Here is a 24683-nt window from a genome sequence, read left to right as displayed (position 1 = left end):
CTCTCAGCTTCCTAAGACTTTGGGGGCAGGTTTGCATAGGCCTGCCCCATGTGAAACAGGTATATTATGCTGTCTCCAATCTATATCACCCTTGGCAGCTGACAAGGGTGAGGAAGTTCTCTGAGCACTGAGATAAAATAACCTCAAAGTAGAAAATGAAAGGTTCAGAACACTGTGTCCACCGTGCTACCATTTGTGGCAGGGTGGGGGAGAAGAGAGAGTATTTGCTACCATATTTATATTTATATTTGCATCCACATTACATAGACACATATGCATAGACTGTCTCTTGAAGGACACACAAGAAACTGGTAACACTGGACACTTCCATGCAGAGGAACTGGATGGCCAGAAGTAGGAAAGACTTTTCATGTATGTCTGTGTATAAATATGTGTGTCTATACATATATATGAGTTGCTGATGCCCTCCCCCCACCTCTGCCCCCAGGGCCTGGAAGAGAATTTTCTGGCGGCAGATCCTACCTGCACTTGGCCTTTTAGGCCTGTTCCTGTATGGCCTCCCTAAATTCAGGTACAAGCCCCTTTCCCCAGCACTTGAGGTGGGACCAGAGTCAGGGTTAAAGGGGATCTAAGTGCCTCCTTGATGGATGAAGGGTGGTGGCTAGCTCAGCTCAAGTGTCCTTGTGAGCCCTCTCTCCTTGTAAGAAGCAAAGCCAGAGGGCTCCTGGGCAGGCTGACATGCTTCTCACAGCTGCTCACCCCCTGCCATAGACATCTGGAAACCTTCATCCCCATGGGTGTCTGTCCTTCAGCCACAGTGTCGCTGCTGAGAGATAACTTCACAGGTGCCCTGCGTCCCTGGTAAGAAGCTCCTATCCCTCCCACTCCAAGAGTACCCCCAAACCCTACAGAGCTCTGCCCCATGTCCCTGCCCTCCTCACATCTCCCACCCCAGCAAAGCCAAGCACTGTGCCACCAAACCCAGCAGCCCCCATTGGGCTATATGCCTCCCAGTCCTCTGTGTTGCTCTGAGCTGGAGGTTTCCAGGTGCAGTAGCTAGGTCTCATCTGTCTGTGGGTCCCTAGGGCTCAGCACTGGGGAGGTGGCAGTGAGCATACACCAAGCAGGTGGATGAATGGAGCTCTTTCCCATCCCTGCTCTCGCCAGGGCCCGGCCTGAAGTTCTGACCTGCACCCCCTGGGGGGCTCCCATTATTTGGGATGGCACTTTCGACCCAGATGTGGCCCAGCGAGAGGCTAGTCAGCAGAACCTCACCATTGGGCTGACTGTCTTTGCTGTAGGCAGGTAAGGCCTGGGAAGGGGAGCAGTGCTGTCAAGGCTGGGAGTGGAAGGGGTGTGCATGTGATGGAGGAGGTGGGGCACCCTGCTCCCTGTGCCGTGGGATCTCAAAGTGAAGTAAGAAGCAAAGACAGCACTTCTTGACCCATGCCCCCAGGGTAAGCACAGGACCATCCTTCTCCTCCCTAGACACCAACACCATAGAGCCCACCCAACACAGGCAGCCAGGGCTGTTCTAGAAGCGCATCTAGAAGGGACCTGCCTAGGGGCTGGGACTGATCCATCTGGAGGCACTGGTTTTGTAGTGAGAAAATGATGGGATCTTTCAGCTGAGAGTGGTGAGAGGAGGGCGGTGTGACTGGTAAGTAGAGGAATGGTTCACCATGGCAGGTGCCCAATGGAGGTCAGCAGCTCAGGTGCAGGTACACAGGATTGGAGGGGGTGCCAACCAAGTCTGATGGAGGGAGAGGGGCTGGGGGGACTAAAGAGGATGGGGCTGACAAATACTGAGAAAGTGGCAGGGTCACCAGATGGAGGATTCAGTGAGGTAGGACTGTTTTGGGCGGGGGTTGGTAATCACAGTAAGCGAGCTAGAGAAACCATGGTCACTCTCTCAACTTGGTCTTCATCAGCATCTGTTCCGCTCTGTTCCTTTCCTGCAGAATCACTGCAGGAAAGGAGGTCAAGAGAAGAAATGGCAGAGGCATTGACCTCCCCACTACAGATGACAGGGAGTGTCTAAGCTGGGTGTCCACCTTCCTGAAGTGACACGAAGGTTGACTCTTGGCGGTCAGATCCTATAACCTAGTTTCAGGCAACTAAAAGAAGCATTTCTAAAAATGGAACCAGTTGCTTTGGGAAGGTGGTGAGAGCCTCCCATATAGGAAGAGATACTCAAAAAGGATGGGGAAGGAATTTTGTTACCAGATGCCCCAGACAACCACTCAAGGCTCCTCCAACTCTGTCCCCCATACCCTACAAGCAACAGAAAGCCAGGAGTGCCACTGACAGGCAAGGGGATGAAAAGGACCAAGGCGTGAACCGCGGACCAGGTGGGCAGAATTGCTGGGCCACTTGGACCTTGGCCTCTCCCAGGACCTCGGTGTTCCACTTCCATCTCACATGCTGAGTTCCTGCCCCACCCCTAGGGGTCAGACACTCAATGTACAGAAAATTCTGGGATCCTGAGGTCCTGAGTTCCAAGATTCTAAGTCCAACACTCTGGGATGCTGAGTACCCAGGTCTCTGATTCCCATTTCCCACAGTCACCAGGAATAGACCAAGTGTAAGTAAAGGCACAGGCTCCAAGGCCAAGCTGGGTCCAAATCCAGGCTTTACCACTTACCAATGGTACATACAAGTTTCTAATGCTCTTTAGATGAGACAGTGCACATTGGCTTAGAAAGCAGTGGCTGACACATGATCAAAGTTCTAAGTACTATTAGGTACTGTTACTATTATTTTAAAATCCTAAGATCCCAAGGTCTGTTCATACAGTATTCCAGGCAGCCTCATTATCGATGTAGTGAAAGACAGTGACTTAAAACAGCTTATTATTATAGCTCCTAAAATAATTCTGTGGAGGGCCAGCTGCAGTGGATCTAGCCTGTAATCCCAGCACTTTGGGAGGCCCAGGCAGGTGGATCACCTGAGGTCAGCAGTTCAAGACCAGCCTGGACAACAGGGTGAAACCCTGTCTCTACTAAAAATACAAAAAATTAGCCAGGTGTGGTGGCTGAGGCCTGTAATCCCAGCTACTTGGGAGGCTGAGGCAGGAGAATCACTTGAACCCAGGAGGCAGAGATTGCAGTGATCTGAGATTGCACCACTACACTCCAGCCTGGGCAACAAGAGCGAAACTCCATCTCAAAACAATAATAATAATAATAATTCTGTGGGTCAGGAATTCAGACAGTGCTCAGCAGGAAGGGTTCATCTCCTCATGCTCCCAAATGTCTGGGTCTCAGCTAGGAGACCAACTGCTGAAGACTACTGGGGCCAGCTTGGGCTTCCTCACTCAAGGCAGCACCCAAGTTCTGGGACTTAAGGCTCAGAGCTCTAAAGAGAGAAACACTCACTGCCAGTCCTCCAAAGGGCCAATATGAGGCAGGAGTGGCAGGCAATTTGCAAGCATCTTCAGCCCAACCTGCCCTGCCCCATCTAAGTTTAAAGGTGCTAGGGTTGGAGGGTCTGGAGGACCAGGCAGCATGGGTGGGGTGGGGGTGAGTTGTGATGGGGTGAGGTGGGTGAGGTTAGGGTGGGGGTGAGGGTTGGGTTGGGTGGAACAAGGGGTAAGGTGGAGGTGAGGTGAGGTTGGTGTGGAGTGAGGTGGGGGTGAGAAGGGTTTGAGGGCTGGGTAGGTGGGAGTGAGGATGGATGAGGTAGGGGTGGGGGTAGGGTCAAGATGGGAGTGGGGCGAGGTGGGGATGAGGATTGGGTGGGGTGGGGTGAGGTGGGGTTGAGGGTTGGGTGGGGTGGGGTGGGAGGTGGGAGTGAGGGTTGAGTGGGGTTGGGTGAGGTGGGGTAAGGGTGGGGGTTGGGATGAGGGCTGGGTGTGGCAGGGTGGGGGTGAGGAGGGGATCAGGGTTGGGTGGGGTGGGTTGGAGTGGGAAAGCCGGCCCCGCCTCACCTCATTCTCAAGCTGACTGTGGCGCCACGTCCTCAGGTACCTGGAGAAGTACCTGGAGCGTTTCCTGGAGACTGCTGAGCAACATTTCATGGTGGGCCAGCGCGTGATCTACTACGTGTTCACCGAGCGGCCAGGCGCGGTGCCCCGCATAGCGCTGGGCCCGAACCGGCGGCTGCGCGTGGAGCGCGTGGTGCGCGAGCGCCGCTGGCAGGACGTGTCGATGGCGCGCATGCGCACGTTGCACACGGCGTTGGGCGGGTGGCTGGGCCGCGAGGCGCACTTCGTGTTCTGCATGGACATAGACCAGCACTTCAGCGGCGCGTTCGGGCCCGAGGCTCTGGCCGAGTCGGTGGCGCAGCTGCACTCCTGGCACTACCACTGGCCGCGGTGGCTACTGCCCTTCGAGCGCGACGCGCGCTCGGCCGCCGCGCTGACGCGAGACGAGGGCGACTTCTACTACCATGCAGCGGTGTTCGGGGGCAGCGTGGCGGCGCTGCGCGGGCTGACGGCGCACTGTGCGCTGGGCCTGGCTTGGGACCGCGCGCGGGGTCTGGAGGCGCGCTGGCACGACGAGAGCCACCTCAACAAGTTCTTCTGGCTGCACAAGCCCGCCAAGGTGCTGTCGCCCGAGTTCTGCTGGAGCCCCGACATTGGCCCGCGGGCCGAGATCCGCCGCCCGCGCCTGCTCTGGGCACCCAAGGAGTACCGGCTGCTGAGGAACTAGCGCCGCCGCGGGCCCAGCGGGCCCGGTCCCGCTCCCGTTCCGGGCGTCTTTGGCCCCGGGAAGGTGTGGAGTAGGAGTCACCAGAGGAAGAGATCCTGAAACCGGGCGGGCCCCTTCTGGATGCTGATGGCGCTCTGGAGGGCAGAGAGATACTGGATGCAAAAACTCTACCCGCTCCGTGTGTGCCCGTCCGTGGGAGTGGGAGAAGGAGCTCCTTGCCTTTGGGGAGCTCGTCACTTGAAGAGAAAAATCCCCTTCCTTTACTTTAGCAGTGAGCGAGACACAACTACAGTAGTGCCTCGATCGAGGAGCCTCTCTAGACCTTTCACCTCGACCCTGAGGAATGCAGCTGGTGTCTCTGGAGATGTTTTAGTCCCACCTGCCTCCCTCCACCCCTTTTTTTAATTACGGAGACTGAGGCACAAAGAGGGACCATAACTGCCCAAGGACACAGAGGGTCTGAGTCACTGTGATGTCAGCGACTGGAAAGGTGTGGCTGGCCCCTTGGGATGCCTCTGGGCAGGAGCCACAGGAAGAAACACAGGTGGCACCCCGTCATTGGCTCTGCCCTTTTACCTCCCCTGCCCATAAACATGGTTTGTACATATCTCAGTAATATGATGATAAATTATTCCTGCGCTGTGAGACAAAGTAGCAAATGTAAGAAGCCATGTTGCTCCTTTTGCTTGCCAGCATAATTTCACAAAGCCCTGACTGTGACAGCATATAGCTGTCAAAACAAAAACACAGCTCCCCACGTCCCTGGCTCTAGTTACTATATTCCCTAAAAGCTAAGGGACTCTAGATATATCTATATATAAGGTAATGTCGGTTGGGGTTAGTGATTATGCTTCTATACACTATAACCAGATACACTCTTGCACACACTTAGATATAATTTTACACATACTAAAGCTTCTCTACCTATATATAAACTCTAAACTAAAATACTACATTCAGGCCGGGCATACTGGCTCACGTCTGTAATCTCAGCACTTTGGGAGGTTGAGGCAGGTGGATTACTTGAGGTCAGGAGTTCTAGACCAGCCGGGCCAACGTGACGAAACCCCGTCTCTACAAAAATACAAATATTAACCAGGCATGGTGGCGCACGCCTGTAATCCCAGCCACTGGGGAGGCTGAGGCATAAGAATCGCTTGAATCCAGGAGGTAGAGCTGAGATTGCGTCACTGCACCCCAGTCTGAGCGACAGAGCTCAATAAAATAAATAAAATTAAAATACTACATTCAAAGTGTCCCACAGAATCTCTCTAAAGAGCTGCTGCTGGGCCGTAGGCCTTGGTCGATGGTCCTCAGTAAGACTTCTAAGTAACACTTAACTTTAATTCTTTGAAAACACGTTTTTTCTTTAGTTAATGTTCCCAAATTGTTATTGTGACCTTTCTCCAAAATGATATTTTCTGGCCTCAGGGCTAGCAGGGCCACGTTCAGCCACAGTATCTGCGAGGGAAGTTTCCACATCCATGGCAGCTGTCCAGGCTTCTGACTCCCAGTGGGGAAACACATGCTCTGAATAGGAGTGTGTAGGCATCACACCCTCCAGGCCCTGCGAGATTGGGATTTCATTCACCCTGGCTCTCTTGAATCTTTTATGTAGTATTGTCACCAACCTTGTATTTTATAAGCCTCCACTCCCAGGTGGGGCAGCAATTCTTGCTATTTACCAGGCCCAACTATCAATGGTAAGAGAGATCTGTCCTGTCAAAAGCAGTTCAAAATGTTTCCTATCTAAACTGGGATCAGCAAAACCCAGAAGGCCATCTGGACTCAGGATTAGAGATGAGAATGGGCCAGGTGTATCTAAGAACAGGTGATATGGCTGGGCGAGGTGGCTCACGTCTGTAATCCGAGTACTTTGGGAGGCAGAAGCAGGAGGATCACAAGGTCAGGAGTTCGATACCAGCCTGGCAAACATGGTGAAACCCTATCTCTACTAAGAATACAAAAAATTAGCGGGCATGGCAGCAGGCACCTGTAATTCCATGCTGACTATGAGCTGGGGAAGATATGTGTCCTTCACCCTTACCCTGCAGCACTTACTGAGGGCCACACATGCTGCCCCTAACAGTTACTGAGCCATTTGATACCTGAGGATGAGCCAGTCAGAGATTATGTGAACCAGCTCTTCTTCTAACTGTGTGTGTGTGTAGACAAGTTCCTTACCTTTGCTGGCCTCAGTTTTCTCATATGTGAAATATGGATGCCAATCTCTCTCCCTGCAGGGGTTGTGGTGATGCGCTAGGAAACATACTTGCCTTCCTCTCCTTGCCTGCCCCTTCTCCAGCAAGTTCAGAAGCTGTAGAGGATTTGCCAAAGAACAGTCATTTCCTGTTTTTTGAGACAGCGTCTGTTGCCCAGGCTGGAGTGCAGTGGTGTGATCATGGCTCACTGCAGCCTCAACATCCCTGGGCTCAGGTGATCCTCCCACCTCAGCCTCCCAAATAGCTGGGACCATACGCACGCATCACCTCACCAGGCTATTTTATTTATTTATTTTTTTTTTGTAAAGGCAAGTTTTCACCATGTTGCCCAGGCTGGTCTCCAACTCCTGGTCTCAAGGAATCTGCTTGCTTTGGCCTCCCAAAGTGCTGGGATTCCAGGCATGAGCCACTCCAGTCATTTCCTGTTTTAAAGGGGAATAAATGGCATGCTCAGGAGCTTCCAGGGTATCAGCTGGAGGCAGCCTTGGGCTGTTGATGGAGATCTTCTTGAGGAGGGGAAGGTTCAAGGAAGTTGCAGGGCAAGCAAACCTTGGGAATAGCTCCCCTCCTAATGAGCCCAGAGGCCTAAGGAGGGGTTGTGGGGGTGGGTATGAAGGGACTTGGATCTGAAGCAGGAATAACAAGAGGGCTAAAGCTCCTTCTGCAGCTGCCTCCATTACCATCAACACTGTCCTTAGCACCTAGAGGGCAGTGGCACTCACACACTCCCCAGGTGAGCAGGTGAAAATCAGACTCATTCCCCTGAGCACCACTGCTACATGCAAAATCTCCACCTGTCCCAGCTGCCCGACCTTGCCAGGGAAGCTCAAATGCCACTCCTAGAAATTCCCAAACATCTTCAGCTCTCTTAGTCAGGGATCACTGATGATAAGGATCACAGATCCATTAGGGCTAAGGGAAATAATAGCAATAATAATATGGACATATATTGGGCCTTACAACGTGCCAGTTCTAAGCATTAGACAGGTATTGATTCATTTAATCCTCACATCCATCACCCTGTAAGTTGGTTACTATTATTTATGTCATTTTACATACGAGGAAACCAGGCACACATTTAGTAATGAACCCACTGTCATACCACTAGCAATTTAAATTCATTGACATGAGAACAAACAGGAAATTAAACATAGCCAGAGGATGAAGACTGACAGGAACAGAGGTTACCCATAGCTCTTATTCTCCTCATTCCATTTCTGCTCTGTCTCTGCCTGCTTTGTTTTTCTGCTTGTACCCAGCTCAACACAGTTACCCCAAACTGCAGTCTACAGGGTTTTCCAGTCACTGCCCACTATCTCCTAAGTTGTTCCTAATTCATGGAATAGGGAATCATACTGGAGAATCAGCTCCATCCGGTGGTGGTCTGGTATATGTCTAGCAGTTGGGGGGGGGGGGGAAGAAAGCCCTGATTTATTGTATTTGCCAATCAATATTCATGGTGTAAATTCTACCATGGCTGATTTTAAGCTACCAATACTAACTGAATGCAGAACTTGGAAGAAGTGTGCACAACTTGCTCATGTGAATCAGAACAGCCATTATACACCACTGGCTGCACCTATGCACTGAGTCACTGAGTCAGGTGTCCACCCCTGGCCAATCAGCTGTAACTGCAGTGGGGTCATGTGACACGAATATGGCTGCCAGAGCCCATCACTTCATGGCAAAGCAGGCTATGGGAGGTCAATTTCAGAGAAAGAGATGAGGCCCCTGATTACTGAAAACAGGCTGGTTCTTGGCTACCCCACATCCATTTCCCCTTCTGATAGTAGCACACTCTGGTTTCCTATTAGGGAACCTCTTGTACTTCAGAAGGTGAGTGTTTCAACCTCTCTGCTCCGGGATTAAAGCATGGGCCCTAGGCCCAAGCCAAACAAGCACATAACATGATCCAGTTAGAACCCGGAAGACCCAATTAGACTTTTACTGGGTGCTACGGCTTGAATATGTCCCCCCACAAAAATGTGTTGGAAACAACCCCAGTGCAAGTGTTGGGAGCTGGAGCCTAGTGGGAGGTGTTAGGTCCTGGGGGCTCCACCTTCATGAATGGATTAATGCTGATTATAAAAAGCCACAAGGGCTGGGTGCAGTGGCTCACACCTGTAATCCCAGCACTTTGGGAGGCCGAGGCGGGTAGATCACCTGAGGTCAGGAGTTTGAGACCAGCCTGACCAACATGGAGAAACCCTGTCTCTACTAAAAATACAAAATTAGCCGAATCTGGTGGTACATGCCTGTAATCCCAGCTACTCAGGAGGCTGAGGCAGGAGAATCACTTGAACCTGGGAGGCAGAGCTGCGGTTAGCCAAGATGGTGCCATTGCACGGCAGCCTGGGCAAAAGATCGAAGCTCCATCTCAAAAAAAAAAAAAAAAAAAAAGCGAAAAACAAAGGCCATGAGGCTTCGAGTTCTATTTTTCTCACTCTCACCTTTTGTTTTTTTGTTTTGAGATGAAGTCTTGTTCTGTCTCCCAGTCTGGAATGCAAAGGGTGCAATCATGGCTCATCACAGCCCTGACCTCCTGGGCTCAAGCAATTCTCTCACCTCAGCCTCCCAAGTATCTGGGACTACAGGCATATGCACCCCCACACCTGGCTAATTTTCTTCTTCTTTTTTTTTTTGTAGAGATAAGGTCTCCCTGTGTTGCCCAGGCTGGTCTCAAACTCCTGGGCTCAAGTGATCCTCCTGCCTTGGCCTCCTAAAGTGCTGAGATTACAAGCATGAGCCACTAAGCCTGGCCTCACCCTCTCTTGCTCTTCTGCCTTCTGGTATGAGATGACATGGCATGAAGGCCTTCACCAGATGCTGGCACCAAGCTCTTGGACTTCCCAACCTCCATAACTATGAGACTGGAATTTATCGTGAACAGAACATTATAAATGACCTAGTTTGTGATATCCTGTTATAGCAGCATAAAATGGATGAAGACACTGAGGCTTTTGTCAGAGAGACAGAGGCTTGATTGCTGGAACCCTGTGGACTGCGAGACTAGAGCTGATTACTGAGGGCTCCCATAGGAGCCTCAGGCTGAAGCTAAGAACGGAGTGGAGAGCTGGAGACACATCCTTTGAGCCCTAAAGCTGGCCTGACCACTGTCCTGTTATATAAGCCAATGTTTCCTTGTTTGGACTGGACTTTCTATCACTTGCAGCCAAGTCCTGACACACAAGGACTGTGAGAACTATGGGAAATGAGTTCTCAATAGTGAGCTCCATGGTAGTCCCTTCTGTCTTCCCCATAGTCCTTTCACAGGGCCAGCCTTGATAAACTTTTCTGGCATTACTAAATTTCCTTCATAGGCAATCAAAACACTGACCTCCATGGGGGAAAAAAACGTATGACAGAGACGTTTTGGACTCCCCCTTCAGTCACTAGAATCACTTCCACAAATCAGGCACTCATGATGGATCTCCCCAGATGGTTGGGGTGCCCCTCAGGGAGCAGTGGCCCCCCCCAGATGGTTGGGGTGCCCCTCAGGGAGCAATGGCCCCCCCAGATGGTTGGGGTGCCCCTCAGGGAGCAGTGCCCCCCCAGATGGTTGGGGTGCCCCTCAGGGAGCAGTGGCCCCCCCAGATGGTTGGGGTGCCCCTCAGGGAGCAATGGCCCCCCCAGATGGTTGGGGTGCCCCTCAGGGAGCAGTGCCCCCCCAGATGGTTGGGGTGCCCCTCAGGGAGCAGTGGCCCCCCCAGATGGTTGGGGTGCCCCTCAGGGAGCAGTGCCCCCCCCAGATGGTTGGGGTGCCCCTCAGGGAGCAGTGGCCCCCCCAGATGGTTGGGGTGCCCCTCAGGGAGCAGTGGAAGTGAGACTTGGTGGAGCTAGGACATCCAAAAAGGCTCCAGCACTAGGCAACGCTGGGCCAATTTGTGTCACTGACACTACACTGCATTATAGGCAGTGAAGAGCCTCTCTTGGTTTGCTACCCACTTCTTAGGGAGTTGTGAGGCAATCAACATAAAGCACTCAGTTCAGCACCTGGAGTGAGGTCAGCCCACAGTGAGAGGCCACTTCCTTCCAAGTCTGGGGGGCGGGGGAGGGGAGAGGAGCAGTGGAAAGGTGCCCCCCAGCCCCGCCCTCGCACAGAGCACGCCAAACACCACCGCCACCCGGTGCAGGTACAGTTTATTCTTCACAACAGAGAAATACAAAGAGCAGAGGGTTTGTAATTCCTTTGTTTCTTGCCCCCTTTAGTGTTTTCCCCCAACATTTGATTTTCATTTGCTCCCCACCCCCTTTTTTAAATAGAATGCAAACTTCCTTCCTGAAGTGTCTGAGGGGCACCTGCCGTCACCTCCCTGCCTCCGAGATGCAGACTGAGAAGCCAACAGACTGTTTTTTCTTTTTTAATAAGGTAACTAGTTCTAAATATGGTGGCCTGGAGGTCCCATAGAAAAAGCAAAGGGGTGTTAACAGTATGTATAACAGCGTATTTACAGGGAGTAACATGCGGACAAAAAGCTACAATACTGAGTATCAGACGACGCAAGTCAAACAAAGGGCTGGGGGTGGGGGCAGAGGATCCCATGGGAAAAGAAACCCCAGGAAACGTTAAACTGGTAAATCAATGGCGAGTTAAGGCTTAAAAAGTGTATAAAAATAACACAGTTAATATTCAAAACGGAACTCCAGATACAGAATATATAGATGAGTTTCTGTCTAGTTTTCTTTTTTTTCCCGGGGGGGATGTGGGGGGCTTCTCCGGGCTCTGTACATGGTTCCTATATACACGGACACGCATGGCTTTCAGATTGGGGTGTGTCTGTGGGGGCTGGGGGGTAGGGTCTGCTCCTGGGACCCGCCTCCCAGAGGATCCCTTCCCTGCTGAGAGGCCTAGGGCCTGGGCTGGGGATTCCTACTCCACCACAGGGAAGACAACCCCTCCCTGGGCACTGCCCCATCTGGAGGAAATTCTGGAGGGAGGTCCCAACCCCAGGCCCACTCCCTCTCCATCCCCCTGCCCACAGTCTGGGATGGTGGGAGAGGTAGCCGAAAGGTTTCCTGGCCAGCACCGAGGTAGACTGGGATGGTCTTCAGGGCAGCAGGAGAGGGCCAGGTCTTACCTAGCCCATCCCCACCCCATTTCCCTGGGCCCACCCACCACCCAGCCCATCACTGCACCCTTTGGTCCTGTGGATCTCCTGCCCCTCTCATTTCTGCCTCCTGAAGCTGCCGCACCCCTCTGCTCAGTGATGCCCAGGGCACAGCTCAAGAGGTTCGAGCCTGGTGCTCAGGGGCAAAGGATTCACTCCGGCTGCTTCCTGCCCCTCCCACCTTGGGGTCCCCTTTGCAGTCTAGAAACCCAAGCCTGAGCCTTCCCTCAAGACCTGAGGCCATGGCAAGAGAAGGTCCCACACTGCCCTCTGGTTCTCTGCGTCCATCTGTCCGATTCTTTAAATTTCTCGGTCTTAGCAGCACCAACTTCCTGGCCAATAAATATCTTTTCTGTTATTTCCAAAACAAACTTAAAAAAACAAACAAACAAAAAAAAGAAAAACAGTGAAGCAAGTGAAGGGTGGGGAACAAAAAGAAAACTCAACAGAGAGGTTCAAAGTGCTCTGAGATCGTCTTTGGATGCCACCAAAACAGTCCAGAATCTTGCAGTTGGCCTGGCCGCCCCCGGACTGGACCAGGCAGGGCTTCTGCGGACCAAGCTTTCTGGAAGGTTGGGAAGGTCGTGAGAGAGCTTGGTGGTTCCTGGAGGGCCCCCAGAGGGAGTCAGGGCCTGGTGCTGCCTGGGTCTGTGTCTGCCAGTGGGCCGGGTGGGGCGGCGCCTCCAGTGGACTCAGATGAGAGAGATTCGCACCGGGATGCCGGGAGACTCCGTCCTCTGGGGTGAGTGATGGCTCACCAGGTGCTCCACCACCGTGTGTTTGGACATGTGCTTCATCAGGTAGGTCTCCTGTGGGCAGGGGTGAGATTCAGAATAGGGAACCACAGGCAAGGGAGGGAGAAGCTGCAGTTCCCACCAGCAACCACTGGAGGGCTCTTGGTAGACAGTCCAGAGAGTGGAGGACAGCCACAGCTTCCCAGAGTCAGATGCGCATAGGGCATTGGTTCTAGAGACACTGCACTGCTGCCTGGGGTGAGTGCTGGCTGGAGAGCTCGCCCCACAGCAGCGCCCACCTGTGGCTCCCAGGGCCAGGCCCTCAGCCCCTTGCCACCTGACTAAGAGGTTAAGATGACAGAATCTGCAAGGCAGGAAAAAGGACTCCAAAGGGGTGAGTGGGAGCCCCGGCTTGGCTAGCCGATCTCCACTCAGTCCCTGCCTCTCTCCAAGGCTCAAGTTTTCCATAACCTCCTACAACCAGCTGGCTGTAGCTGGGTATACTGGCTGAACCTCAGCCCTGCCTGCCAGGTGGAGCACAGTTCCTGCATCTGGCTGTTGATCCCAGTGACAGTGAAGCAGTAGGCTTGGGTCTGAGCCTAGCTCTGCTAATTTTTTTAATGGTGAGAACTTGGACAAGTCATCTTGTCTCTCTGAGCCTCAGTTTCCTCCTCTGTAAGCAGGTATGGGGGAGGAACAACCTCAACAGGTTGCTATGGTCAGAGATCAAGCCCTTAGTATGAAGTGGGGGTTGAAGGGTCCACTCCTGCCCCAGTCTCTACATTTCCTTTCCTCTCTTTTACTTTTTTGAAGGTCTCACTGTGTCACTCAGGCTGGAATGCTACGGCACAATCACAGCTCACTGTAGCTTCAACCTCCTGGGCTCAAGCAGTCCTCCCACCTCAGCCCTCCAAGTAGCTGGGACTACAGGTCAGTACTATCATGTCCTCCACTGGCTCTGCTGGATCTGACCCGAGGCACTAAGACTGGGTAGGTGAGGCTATGACCTAGGGCTCACTGCAGGCCCAGAAGCCCTTACACTAAGCCGTATCCTTCCATTGGCCTTTACCAGGAGCAGAGGTGGTACTCACACCTGCCACTCCTTGACTTCAGACCTCAATATGCTCAGAGCCCAGCAGAGGAAGCCCTCAAGTGTGGCAGTGACATGCTATTCAATACCAGAGGGAAGCAACCCACAAATTTCTAGCTAGGAAACTATTCTTCAGTGAATAAATAGCCAAGAAAAAAGTGGGGATAAGGGGATCTAGAGATTAAAAGATATACTGACCCACCACAATGTAGGAATCTTATTTGGATCTTGATCTCAAAAGAATAATGTAGGCTGGGTGCAGTGGTTCACGCCTATAATCCCAGCACTTTGGGAGGCCGAGGCAGGCAGATCATCTGAGGTCAGGAGTTCAAGACCAGCCTGGCCAACATGGTGAAACCCTGTCTCTACTAAAAATACAAAAACATTAGCCAGGCATGGTGGTGCGTGCCTGTATTCCTAGCTACTCAGGAGGCTGAGGCAGGAGAATCGCTTGAACTTGGGCGGCGGATGTTTCAGTGAGCTGAGTCTGTGCCGCTGGATGACAGAGGAGACTCTGTCTCAATAAAAATAAAAAAGGATGTAAATACACAAAATCATGGCATTCATGAGACAAATGGGAATGTCAGTGCTGAATAAGGATTTGATGATAAGGACTTCGGTTAATTACTTTTAGGTATTCCAAAGGAATTGTGGATATGCTCAAAAAAAGGAGTCTTTATCGTCAGAGACATAAAGTGAAATTTTTAGAAATAGTATGATGTCTGGATTCTACTTCGAATATAGGAGTATGGATGAGGCAGGATTGGTTGATGGTGTAGGAGGAGATTATGGAAAACTTGAGCCTTGGAGAGAGGCAGGGATAGACTGGAGATCAGCTAGCCAAGCAGGGCTCCCATTCACCCCTTTGGAACCCTTTTCTCTGCAGAGACTCTGTCCTCGTAGCCTCTCGACCCTCCTCTGCCCTTTGGACTCCAGGGAAGAATACATATTACAGACTCAGCACTTAGCAAGTCGCAGCCCTTCCAGCACCTGACAAGTACCGCTGACAACCCTACCTATGATCCATGAACCCCCTCCAGCCAGAGTGACCTTGCAAAATACCTTCCTTGCCAGGCACTGTGGCACACACCTGTAGCCCCAGCTACTCTGGAGGTTGAAGCAAGAGAATCCCTTGAGCCCAGGATTTTGATTCCAGCCTGGGCAACATAGCAAGGTCCCGTCTCTAAAATACAGGGAAAAAAAAAAACAAAAAACCCTCCCTGACAATCCCCTTCCTGTGGCTTCCCATTCCACCTGAAAAAATATCCATATTTTTCTAACAGAGCCCCAAGGCCCCAAATGACCTAATTTCCTTTGAGTTCTTGTAATAGGCCAAGTTTGTTCCACCTCAGTGGGTCCGCACTCAGTGTTCCCTGCATGGAAGCTTCTTTCCCCTCATTCTCTTCCTCGTCCAATTGTCTTCAAAGCTTCATCTAAGTGGTGCTCCCCTAGGTGGTCAATCCGGACCCATCCCCCTTCCCAGCTCCATTCTGTCCTCCCTGCTGTCTTTCAAAACATATTTTTCTTTTATCACAGTGGTTCTCAATTGAGGCAATTTTGCCCTCTAGGGACAAAGAGCCAGGATGAGAACCCAGGAGTGACAGGGACAGAAGGAGCTCCTAGGGAGGACACAAAGGGGCTTAGCAAGGGCCACGCTGTCCCCCGGAATGCAGGACAGCATGGCCCTGCAGTTCAGCCCCACTGTGTCCTCCCTGGAGACATTTTTGGCTGTCACCACTTGAGGAGGGGTTGCTCCTGGCATCTAGTGGGTGGAGGCCTGGAATGCTGCTCAGAACCCTGCCACACACAGGCCAGCACCCACAATGGAAAGGTCCTGCCCAAATGTCCATCTGGACTAGGGCCAAGATGCTGTGCTTTGCAGCAGCTACACAATTTGCCATCAAACAGTTACATGTGCACTTGTTTAATACTTGTCTCCAACAGTAGTTCTTAACTTCCGGGGGGGGGGGGGGGCAAAAAAAAAAAGCACCACAGATCTGTCTGGCTCATCCTGATGCCCAAGTGCCAGGCAGAAGTGTTTAGTAAACACTGAATGAACAAATAATGGTACTAGCTCAGGTTGATTTGGCGCCACTCTGCCAGCCAACAGCCCTGTGAGTTCATCCATTTGACAGATGGGGAAACTGAGGCTCAGTGACCTCTATGTTGGGGATATGGGGTCTGTTAACTAGAATGTTAGATCAACCAGAAGCCCACACTCAAGCGACTTGCCTGGGGGTGAATGCTGCTTCTGGGTGCCAAAAGGCCCTCGTTTGGGGAAATTCCCACCCAGGGATAGGGGCTGAATGCTATGAGCTTTCCGGGGTGCTCAGGCCTTTCCTGAGATGAGGAGGGCTCTGGGCCATGTCACTATGCCACCTTGTGGCCATGATGGGGATTGTAGCTTCCTCTTAAGAGCAGGTGAAAAACTTCCTGCCACTGCCGTGAGTACTCCAGAGCCTCAAAGACCCAGGCTAAAGGTGAGCAGGAGGCTAGGGGCTCGGCCTGGGGTAGCTGAACCAGAAGTGGGAAGCAGAAGCCTTGGATCTGCCTTTCCCTGCAATCTCAGGGAGTCACTTCCCCTCTCTAGGCCTCAGTTTCTTTGGAAAATGGGAAGAGTCAGCACAGATCTGAAGAGGGGGAGGCAGCTGAGGCCTGGAAGAGGAAGCGGCCCCACCAGGGCAGGGCACAGGCCGAACGACTGGCACTCACCGAGGTGTAGGCCCGCCCACACATGCTGCAGCAGTAGGCCTTGGCGTGCTTGATGGCGTGGGCCGAGAGGTGGATCTGCAGGGAGGCGGAGTCCGAGTAGGCCCGGTAGCAGTTGGGACACTTGTAGGGCTTGTCCTTGTTGTGCTGGCGCTGGTGAGACTGTGGGGCACAGCAGGGGGTCAGGAGAGGAACAGGGGTTCCCCACCCCACCGCCTTCCCACGCTCCCTTGCAGGGGCGGGGGAGGCAGTACAGCACCTGGGGGTGGGAGGCAGGCGGGCACTCACCTGCAGGTTGGAGAGCTGAGTGAAAGCCTTCTCGCAGCCAGGATGTGGGCACTTGTAGGGTCTGTCGCCTGTGTGGATTCTGCAATGGGCAGCCCAGTGAGGTGGAGGCCTCTGACACACACCCCAAGACTGCTTCAGTCCCCAAGTCCTTACTCTAGCCCCTAAGCCTCTCGGTCCCTACCCTGCCCACACTCCCCAGGGACCAAGAGTGAGCCCAGGCAAGAGCTGGGGACTTCAAAGGCCATGGCTCCCCCTTCCATCTCTGGCCTCCACCGCCAGTGTAACCAGAGCCTCCCGCTACCCAGAGGTCCCTGCTGTCTGCGGCCCACCACCAGAGCCCTCACAGAAACTCAGTGCACACCGGTCCTCTCTCAGAAACCTCACACTGCAGGCTACAGACTACACATTGCAAAGAACACAGATGCACAGCTTTGTCGGGACCTTCCCTGCCCACCCAGCCTCCTTCCCTAAGAAGGAGACATCTCCCTCTAATTGGCCCCACACACTTATTTCCTGTCCCATGTCAGGCACATGTCCGTGAGAGCTACGTGGTCACCCCAGTAAATGAGAGAATACAAAACAGCAGGGCCCTTGCTCAGCCCCTCTGTGTCCTCCCAGGGAGCTCCTCCTGTCCCTGCCACTCATGGATTCTCATCCTGGCTATTTACCAGCTGGGTGACCTTGGAGAAAACACTGTGTATCAGTTTCCTTATCTGCAAAATGGGCATAAAAATACAGTCCCTACCTCATAGGGCTTTGTGAAGATAACATCAGATAATGCATGTAAAGGGCTTAGCCTAGTGTTGGTACAAAGTCAGCACTGAATTAACGTTCGCCAGTTATTATTACTCATTCATCCACATTCATGACATTGGGCACCCACACCCCAGGCACTGTGCTAGGTACTTGGAATATATCATAAACAAAACAGACAAAAGCCACTGCCTGGATGAAACAAGCAGAAAGCATGAAGTTAAAAAGGAAATCACATTAGAAGGTAGTGAGTGCTGTGAGAAAAACAAGATGAGGGTGACCATGAGTGCTGGAAGGAGGGGTGCAGTTTTAAACAGGGGTAGGGCTACATGGGGAAGGTGACATTGAGGTAATGACTTGAGGTCTGATGACCCTGTACCTGCCCAAAAGCCCAGCTGTGGACTGAGCAAGGATGTCCACAAATGGAGCTCAGCAGCCTGGCATGCACGAATAGTAGCCTTCCCTGCTTTTCACACTCATGCCTTTGCACCACCTCCCTGGGCATGTCTTGAAGCGTCTGTTCAGGAAAATATCTGTGCCAAGCAGGTGGGCAATGAAATACCAGCTGGGCCTGAACCTTGTTTGCCTAATTTGTTGAGGAGCAAAAGTAGAGGGGAATATCCAGATTTGACCAAAAGGGTGGTCACTCCTTCCTTCCAAGGCTCCAGCCCCTGTCACTGACTGGGTTTGCCAGCAGCCCATCAATGAACTCATCAAAGAATCTAAGGCCCCTATGGCCAGGCCTAGAGCTGGACTTAGGGACACAGGGTTGAGTAAGAAACACTCCCTGCCACCAATAAGCCCACTGGCTGCCATTATAAACACTGACAAAGCCCAAATTCCTTAGATGTAATTCAAGGCCTTCACCTTGAATTCTCCCGTTGGACGGGGAATCCCGAGGGCACGGATGGGTCCCAGTCTCAGGATCAAGGCCCGGGATCTGGCCTTCCATAATAGCTGTGCCAAGAGAAGCTGGGCGGATCCAGTACTGACCACCCCTGTTCTATCTGCACATTTCTGGGTGTCACATTTCAGGATCCCATCCCAGGCTGCTGCCCCTGTCTCTACAATGGAAGGACCTTAAGAGTCATCTGGTCTGAGGCCAGCATCCTCTTCACTTCATCCCATCCTCATTCCCTCTAGGGCTGGAGAATTTGTTTAGTTAAGCCCCCTGTCACTTAATGCCTAAGGACCCCCACGACTCACACTGCCTGTTTTAAACCCCACAGCCCCTTCTCCCCCTGACCTGAAACCGAGTCACAGTGGCCTTGCACTAGCCCCTCTGGCACTGAGCCCTTCATCAGAGCGGCCTGCCCTGACCTGGGGACCAGGTCAGACTCCCCGCAGCCCACCTCTCAGGCAACAAAGACTCTGGCTTCCCAGAAGTCTCTGTACTTATTTTGTCCATGTCTGGTCACTGCGTTCCCTCAGAGGAACTCCCCTGGGCTCATCCCCCACCATCACCCCAGTGTCTCGCATGGGCTCAGCACAGAGGGGATTCCATAAATAGACACAGACTGAATGAAGGAAAGCAAGTTCTTTCTCTCTGAAGTCAATCATTGACAAGAGAAATATGTTCCACATAATCAGCGACTTCCATGCCCCGGGGTATTTCACAGGGTTTGCTGACTGACTGAAAGACAGTGCTCCAGTGGATTCAGGTCATTCCTCAGGAGCCAGCCAAACCCTCATGGCCAGCAAGCTGCCCACTGGCCTCCACCCATGCAAGTGCAATGACTGCCTGGCCTCCTCCTAGACTCCCAGCTTCAGCCTCTCCCCATCTGGCCTTGGCACGGCCGAAGCTGCAGGGCTCTGACCTTGTCACGGCCCAGTCTGACAGATTCCACGATCTCCCTCTTTTTCCATGACAGAATCCATATCCCACTTCCCCAGCTCGCAAGGCCCTTCACATTCTGGCCTTGGTTTCTAAGGCCTCCTCCTCGGCCACTGCACTCCCCAGAGGGGCATCTTACCAACTTCCCCCAGCACACATGCAGATGGAGCCCCCAGCAGGCCTGGAGCCTTTGCTCATGAGTGGGGAGGGCTGTGGGCCCCTCTGCACTTGACCCAGATGATCCTCCCCAGCCTCCACCTACTTCCCTCTCTCAAGGAAGTGTCCGCATCTGCCAGCCTCCCAGGTCACAGTGGCAGGGGCCTGCATCTGCCCACTCCTGTGTCCCTATGCATGGCACCCAGCATGGGGCTAGCTCAGAAAAAGCTTCAGGGAGCAACTGTTGGATGAAGGAAGGACCAGGCTGCCTGTTCTCTTGGCCACAAAGCTCTTATCTTCAGTCTCTGAACTTCAAGTCAAGCCTGAACCCTCAGTTCTAACATGGGAATCCTCTCTTTATATGGCATCTTCCCACTGGGGGGCACCCAGCCCCAGTTCCCACATCTGTGGACAAGTCCACCCTGATTCTAAGTGGTCACTCTTCTTCTGACTCTAAGTCTCACTCTGTTGCCAAGGCTGGAGTGCAGCTGCATCATCTCAGCTCACAGCAACCTCTTCCTCCCTGGTTCAAGCGATTATCCTGCCTCAGCTTCCCAAGTACCTGGGGACTACAGGCCCGCACCACCATGCCTGGCTAATTTTTTGTATTTTTAGTAGACCACCATGGTTCGAGACCATGTTGGCCAGGCTGGTCTCAAATTTCTGACCTCAAGTGATCCTCCCACCTCAGCCTCCCAAAGTGCTGCAATTACAGGTGTGAGACACTGCTCCCAGCTGGTGGTCCCTCTTCTTTAGACAGCACAAGGAAGCTGAGCTGAAGCTAGTGGCCCTGGACTACATCCCCAACCCCCACTGTCCCAGTCACACCCAGGGTCTCCGAAGACTTGGTCTGCTTTCTTGCCTGGCACTGCCATCCCCACGTGCTTCTTCTGCAGCCTGACGCCCCAGCCCCTTCCTTCCTCCTGAACTGGGCTGCTCCTTGATGCACTGCCCTCAAATCTTGCTTCTGCCACCTCTTAGCTGTGTGACCTTGGGCAGGTGACTGCCTCCCTCAGCCTCAGTTTCCTCCTCTCTAAAATGAGGATAATAATAAAGGCTGTAGGCCAGGCGCAGTGGCTCACACCTATAATCCCAGTACTTTGGGAGGCCGAGGCGGGTGGATCACGAGGTCAAGAGATCGAGACCATCCTGGTCAACATGGTGAAACCCCTTCTCTACTAAAAATACAAGAATTAGCTGGGTATGGTGGCGCGTGCCTGTAGTCCCAGCTACTCCGGAGGCTGAGGCAGGAGAATTGCTTGAACCCAGGAGGCAGAGGTTGCGGTGAGCCCAGATCACACCATTGCACTCCAGCCTGGGTAACAAGAGCGAAACTCCATCTCAAAAACAAAACAAAACAAAAAATAAATAAATAAAAATAAAGGCTGTAAGAATTTAAAGGATGTTCATAAAATATTTTTACAGTGTTAGTTTTTAATACATTAATCTCTATTTAAGTTAAGCAACTTATGAAAACAAAGGAAATGTATTCAATGTTTCAATAAAATTATTAAGGATTCATGAATTATCACTTTCATTCCTCAGCCATGAGATGGCTTTGGGCATGTTTTGTTTTATAACTAAAACAATGGTCATAGATATATGAAAGTTAAATATTCCTTGAGAGGACTTCCCCTCTGTGGCATTTTTCAAATTCATTCTCTCTTATGAAAAAATAATAAATTCATACTGTACAGGGATTTCATGGACACCTTGTATATTAAAACACCTTAAGCAGGACCTGGCACACAGATGTTCCTGACAAGGAATAGTTGTCGTTGTCATTATTAGCATTATTATCAGACTTGAAAAAAATAAAATGACACTTTCCCCTGCTGCAATGATCATTAGGCAGGTATAAAACATCACCCAGCCAGGAAAAGAAAAACAAAAGCAAAAACACTTTGCACCCTCGATAAACAGACAAATCCAAAGTCACTCTGTCTAGCTCTAGTTCCACAAACACATAAAACTTTCAGCCATTTCCTATAACTTACTAACTTCCTCCCAAAACAATGGTTTTGTTTGTTTGCTTGTTTAGATAGGGCCTTCCTCTGTCACCCAGGCTGCAGTGCGGTGGCACAATCTCAGCTCACTGCAGGTTCTACCTCCTGGGTTCAAGCAATGCTCCCACCTCAGCCTCCTGAGTAGCTGGAACTACAACACATGCTAACACACGCAGCTCATTTTTTAATTTTTTGTAGAGATTGGTGTCTCACCATGTTGCGCAGGCCAGTCTCAGACTCCTGGCCTCAAGCTCAAAACAATGTTACCCCTGACTCCTGCACTGCGACATCTGCAGGTACCGACAACCCTCATACATACTAACTGCATGAGACAATGCTGGTTTTCTACCACGAACAGACTAACAACAACAGAAAATGTTCTATTTTCTCTATAAATCCATGTGGTGTTTATTATGTAGAGGCTGATCCTTCTGAAGCCTGGACTTGTGCAACACTCTGCGAGTCCCCCACTTGGCTTGTGTCTCCTTTTCACGCTGCGGGCCCGCTCAACCGCCTCACTCCAACCATGCTCCCAGGCACATCCTTCTCAACTCCTAGGGTGGATCTTGCTCGCCCTCTTGCTAACTCTACCTCTACTGCTTGACCCAGGGCTGGCTCTGTTTCGGACATGACCTTCTCTTACACCCTTCATTTAGTGGCTGTATCACTGGGAAGATGGATTTGATTAGATGACCTGAGGTCGGCTTCTCCACCAAGGGACAAACAAATGGGAAAGGGCCTCTGTCAAACAGCAGAGGACAAGGAATCTGGAAGCTGGTTGCTTCTTCAGCTTTGGAATTGTTTGTTTGTTTGTCTAAAGAATCCTGGGAGTTCTGGGCATTTGGGATACTTGCCTCTTTGCCTCTGAGTTAGGACACATCAGTTTAACTATATGTGCCAGCGCCTAGTGACTTATAAGTTGTCTTCCAAATGTTGATAGAATTCTTTTTTGTTTGGTTGGTTTTCTGCCATTATGAACTCAAATTACTCCAAAGGAGAGAGAGAGATGGAAAAAAAAAAAAATTGTGCCCTCAGGAATGGAGAATAATCCCTGGGCCAAAGAACATTCTAGCAAAATACTCTCCTTTCCTTCAAAGGCCTGTTAATTTGTTGTTTTTTTTTTTGTTTTTTTTTTTTTTTGGTCAAGTTCTTAATATTTTTAAACAAAGTCTACTTCTTGAACAAAAAAAACCAGAATTCTTCATTATCATCTCTCGATCCTGTGTTTATTAGTGTGCCCGTTCCATCAGCTTTGTGCTGTCGCCTGTCTCAGAACCAGGTCCCTAGGTCCCTGATTGAAGAGGATAAAACTGTAGAGGTGCAAATGCAAATGCTCTTGGAGTTGCTGGGCAACACCAAAGATTTGCTTCCTTGCTTTATAAAAGGAGGGATGCTCACAATGATTAGATTTTGTAGTTTCCTTTTGTTTTTTGTTTGTTTTTTAAGACAAAGCCTTGCTCTGTCATCCAGGTTGGAGTACAGTGGTTAAGATCTCAGCTCACTGCAACCTCCCCCTCCCAAGTACAAGTGATTCCCCTGCCTCAGCCTCCCAAGTAGCTGGAATTAGAGGCGCCCCCCACCACACCTGGCTGATTTTTGTATTTTTAGTAGAGATGGGGTTTCACCATGTTGATCAGGCTGGTCTTAAACTCCTGACCTCAAGTAATCCACCCACCTCGGCCTCCCAAAGTTCTGGGATTACAGGCGTGAGCCACAGTGCCTATGTATTCTTCATATTTATAATAGCCAAACACCAAAGTGATAGCTGCCCTATGAAGATCGTAGCATAAGAAAGTTGGCAAATAAAAAGAGAAACGCAACCTCCCTGGGTTAATTTTACACATATAATATGTATAATGCATAATATATTCTTGGGCACTTTCTAAGATGGACCAAAAAAACCTATTTTAATGCACAGAGGCTGGCATAATGAGTATTAACAAAGATATTTCCTTAAAAAGATTTTGTCTCTAGATTTAAAATACCCTTAACAATTAGTTAACCCTTCATGGGATTAAAAGACCCTGAAGATGGCCCAATGCACTTGCTGCCTATAACGTTTTATTTGTTGAGATGGAGTCTTGTTCTGTCACCCAGGGTGGAGTGAAGTGGCACAATCTCGGCTCACTGCAACCTCCAACTCCTAGGTTCAAGTGATTCTCTTGCCTCAGCCTCCCGAGTAGATGGGATTATAGGCACCCACCACACTTGGCTAATTTTTGTATTTTTAGTAGAAACAGGGTTTTACCATGTTGACCAGAATGGTCTGAAACTCCTAACCTCAAGTGATCTATCTGCCTCAGCCTCCCAGAGTTTTGGGATTATAGGTGAGCCACCACACCAGCCTAACATGTTTTTAATCTGAAAAACTGATCATGTATTATATCTTAATAGAGGACTCCATTGTCTTCCATTGTGATATTGTTATTATAACTAATTAACCAGAATCATTTAGTCTAATTAACAGGTCTGATTTTTACCCTTATACTTGCTTGAAGACCTCTGCTTCAAGCTAGAATAGACAAATGCACACAGGCTGCCAAACTAACATCCTCTTCATGACCAGACACTGCCAGAGGCCAAGGTGGGCTCCAAGAGTCCTTGGTCCAGAAGGAGGTAACTTTGAGAGCGGGCTAACTAACCCAGGATCAGAGGAACAGGAATCACTCCCTAGGACTGGATGAAACTGATTTCATTGTTAATGTTCTAATTCTCTAAAGGTCTTCCTTTTTTCTTTAATCTTTCTCTAATTTCAATTTAGGAGACTGTATTCAATAAACTAGAATAAAATATTCCTAAAATGGTGCCTTCTTCCAACTAACTCTTCAGAATTCTGGGGGTGAGGGTGGGAGGGGGACTATAAAAACCTCCTAATGTAGATATGAAATAATTATCAAGGAAATGTTGAAATAATCATTCTATTGAAAACAACGTATGTAACTGGGCTTATCTACAAAACTACTTGGAATAATTGCTGAAAACTCTTCAAAGTACCTTTGCTGAGACCCTTTTCTTTTACAGTCATTAGTTCTGTAAACAGGATCTGTAAGAATCTGTCCTCCTTCTTAACAGGATATAATTAGGTAAATCAAATTTATAACCATGGCTGTGCCAGAAATGTCACATTTAAAGATGAATTTCACTTAATTAGGCATGACAAGTCTGAGAGT

General features: G+C 50.7%; 2 protein-coding genes and 1 pseudogene across 11 annotated transcripts in view; 1 reads left to right on the top strand and 2 right to left on the bottom strand.

The window, feature by feature from the left end:
- Positions 1 to 396: 396 nt before the first annotated feature.
- A3GALT2 (alpha 1,3-galactosyltransferase 2) lies at positions 397 to 5864 on the top strand. Of its 2 annotated transcripts, XM_035308644.3 has the most exons (4): positions 397 to 532; positions 733 to 822; positions 1129 to 1266; positions 3926 to 5864. In XM_035308644.3, exons 2-4 carry the CDS (start codon positions 755 to 757, stop codon positions 4611 to 4613), a joined length of 894 nt encoding a protein of 297 aa, XP_035164535.1. In that variant the 5' UTR covers positions 397 to 532; positions 733 to 754; the 3' UTR covers positions 4614 to 5864. The 2 variants fall into 2 exon arrangements, with proteins under 2 accessions (XP_035164535.1, XP_035164534.1); XM_035308643.3 differs by having other exon boundaries at positions 474 to 822.
- Positions 5865 to 10958: 5094 nt separating this feature from the next.
- Positions 10959 to 24683, bottom strand: part of ZNF362 (zinc finger protein 362) — a 41943-nt gene continuing 28218 nt past the window's right edge. For all 9 annotated transcript variants that reach the window (XM_017974534.4, XM_054259108.2, XM_002750590.6 and 6 more), the window contains 3 exons: positions 16765 to 16843; positions 16480 to 16638; positions 10959 to 12752 (listed from right to left, as the gene is read on the bottom strand). In XM_017974534.4, the coding sequence (XP_017830023.1) occupies positions 12636 to 12752; positions 16480 to 16638; positions 16765 to 16843 (355 nt within the window). In that variant the 3' untranslated portion in view covers positions 10959 to 12635. The remainder of the gene's footprint in view (positions 12753 to 16479; positions 16639 to 16764; positions 16844 to 24683) is intronic.
- Positions 11341 to 11962, bottom strand: LOC108592558 (uncharacterized; annotated as a pseudogene).

This window comes from Callithrix jacchus, chromosome 7 (genome assembly GCF_049354715.1).
Source record: "Callithrix jacchus isolate 240 chromosome 7, calJac240_pri, whole genome shotgun sequence".
In the NCBI taxonomy this organism is placed as follows: domain Eukaryota; kingdom Metazoa; phylum Chordata; class Mammalia; order Primates; family Cebidae; genus Callithrix; species Callithrix jacchus.
The sequence above is the reverse complement of the archived record's forward strand: the minus strand, read 5'-3'. Positions and strand labels throughout refer to the sequence as shown.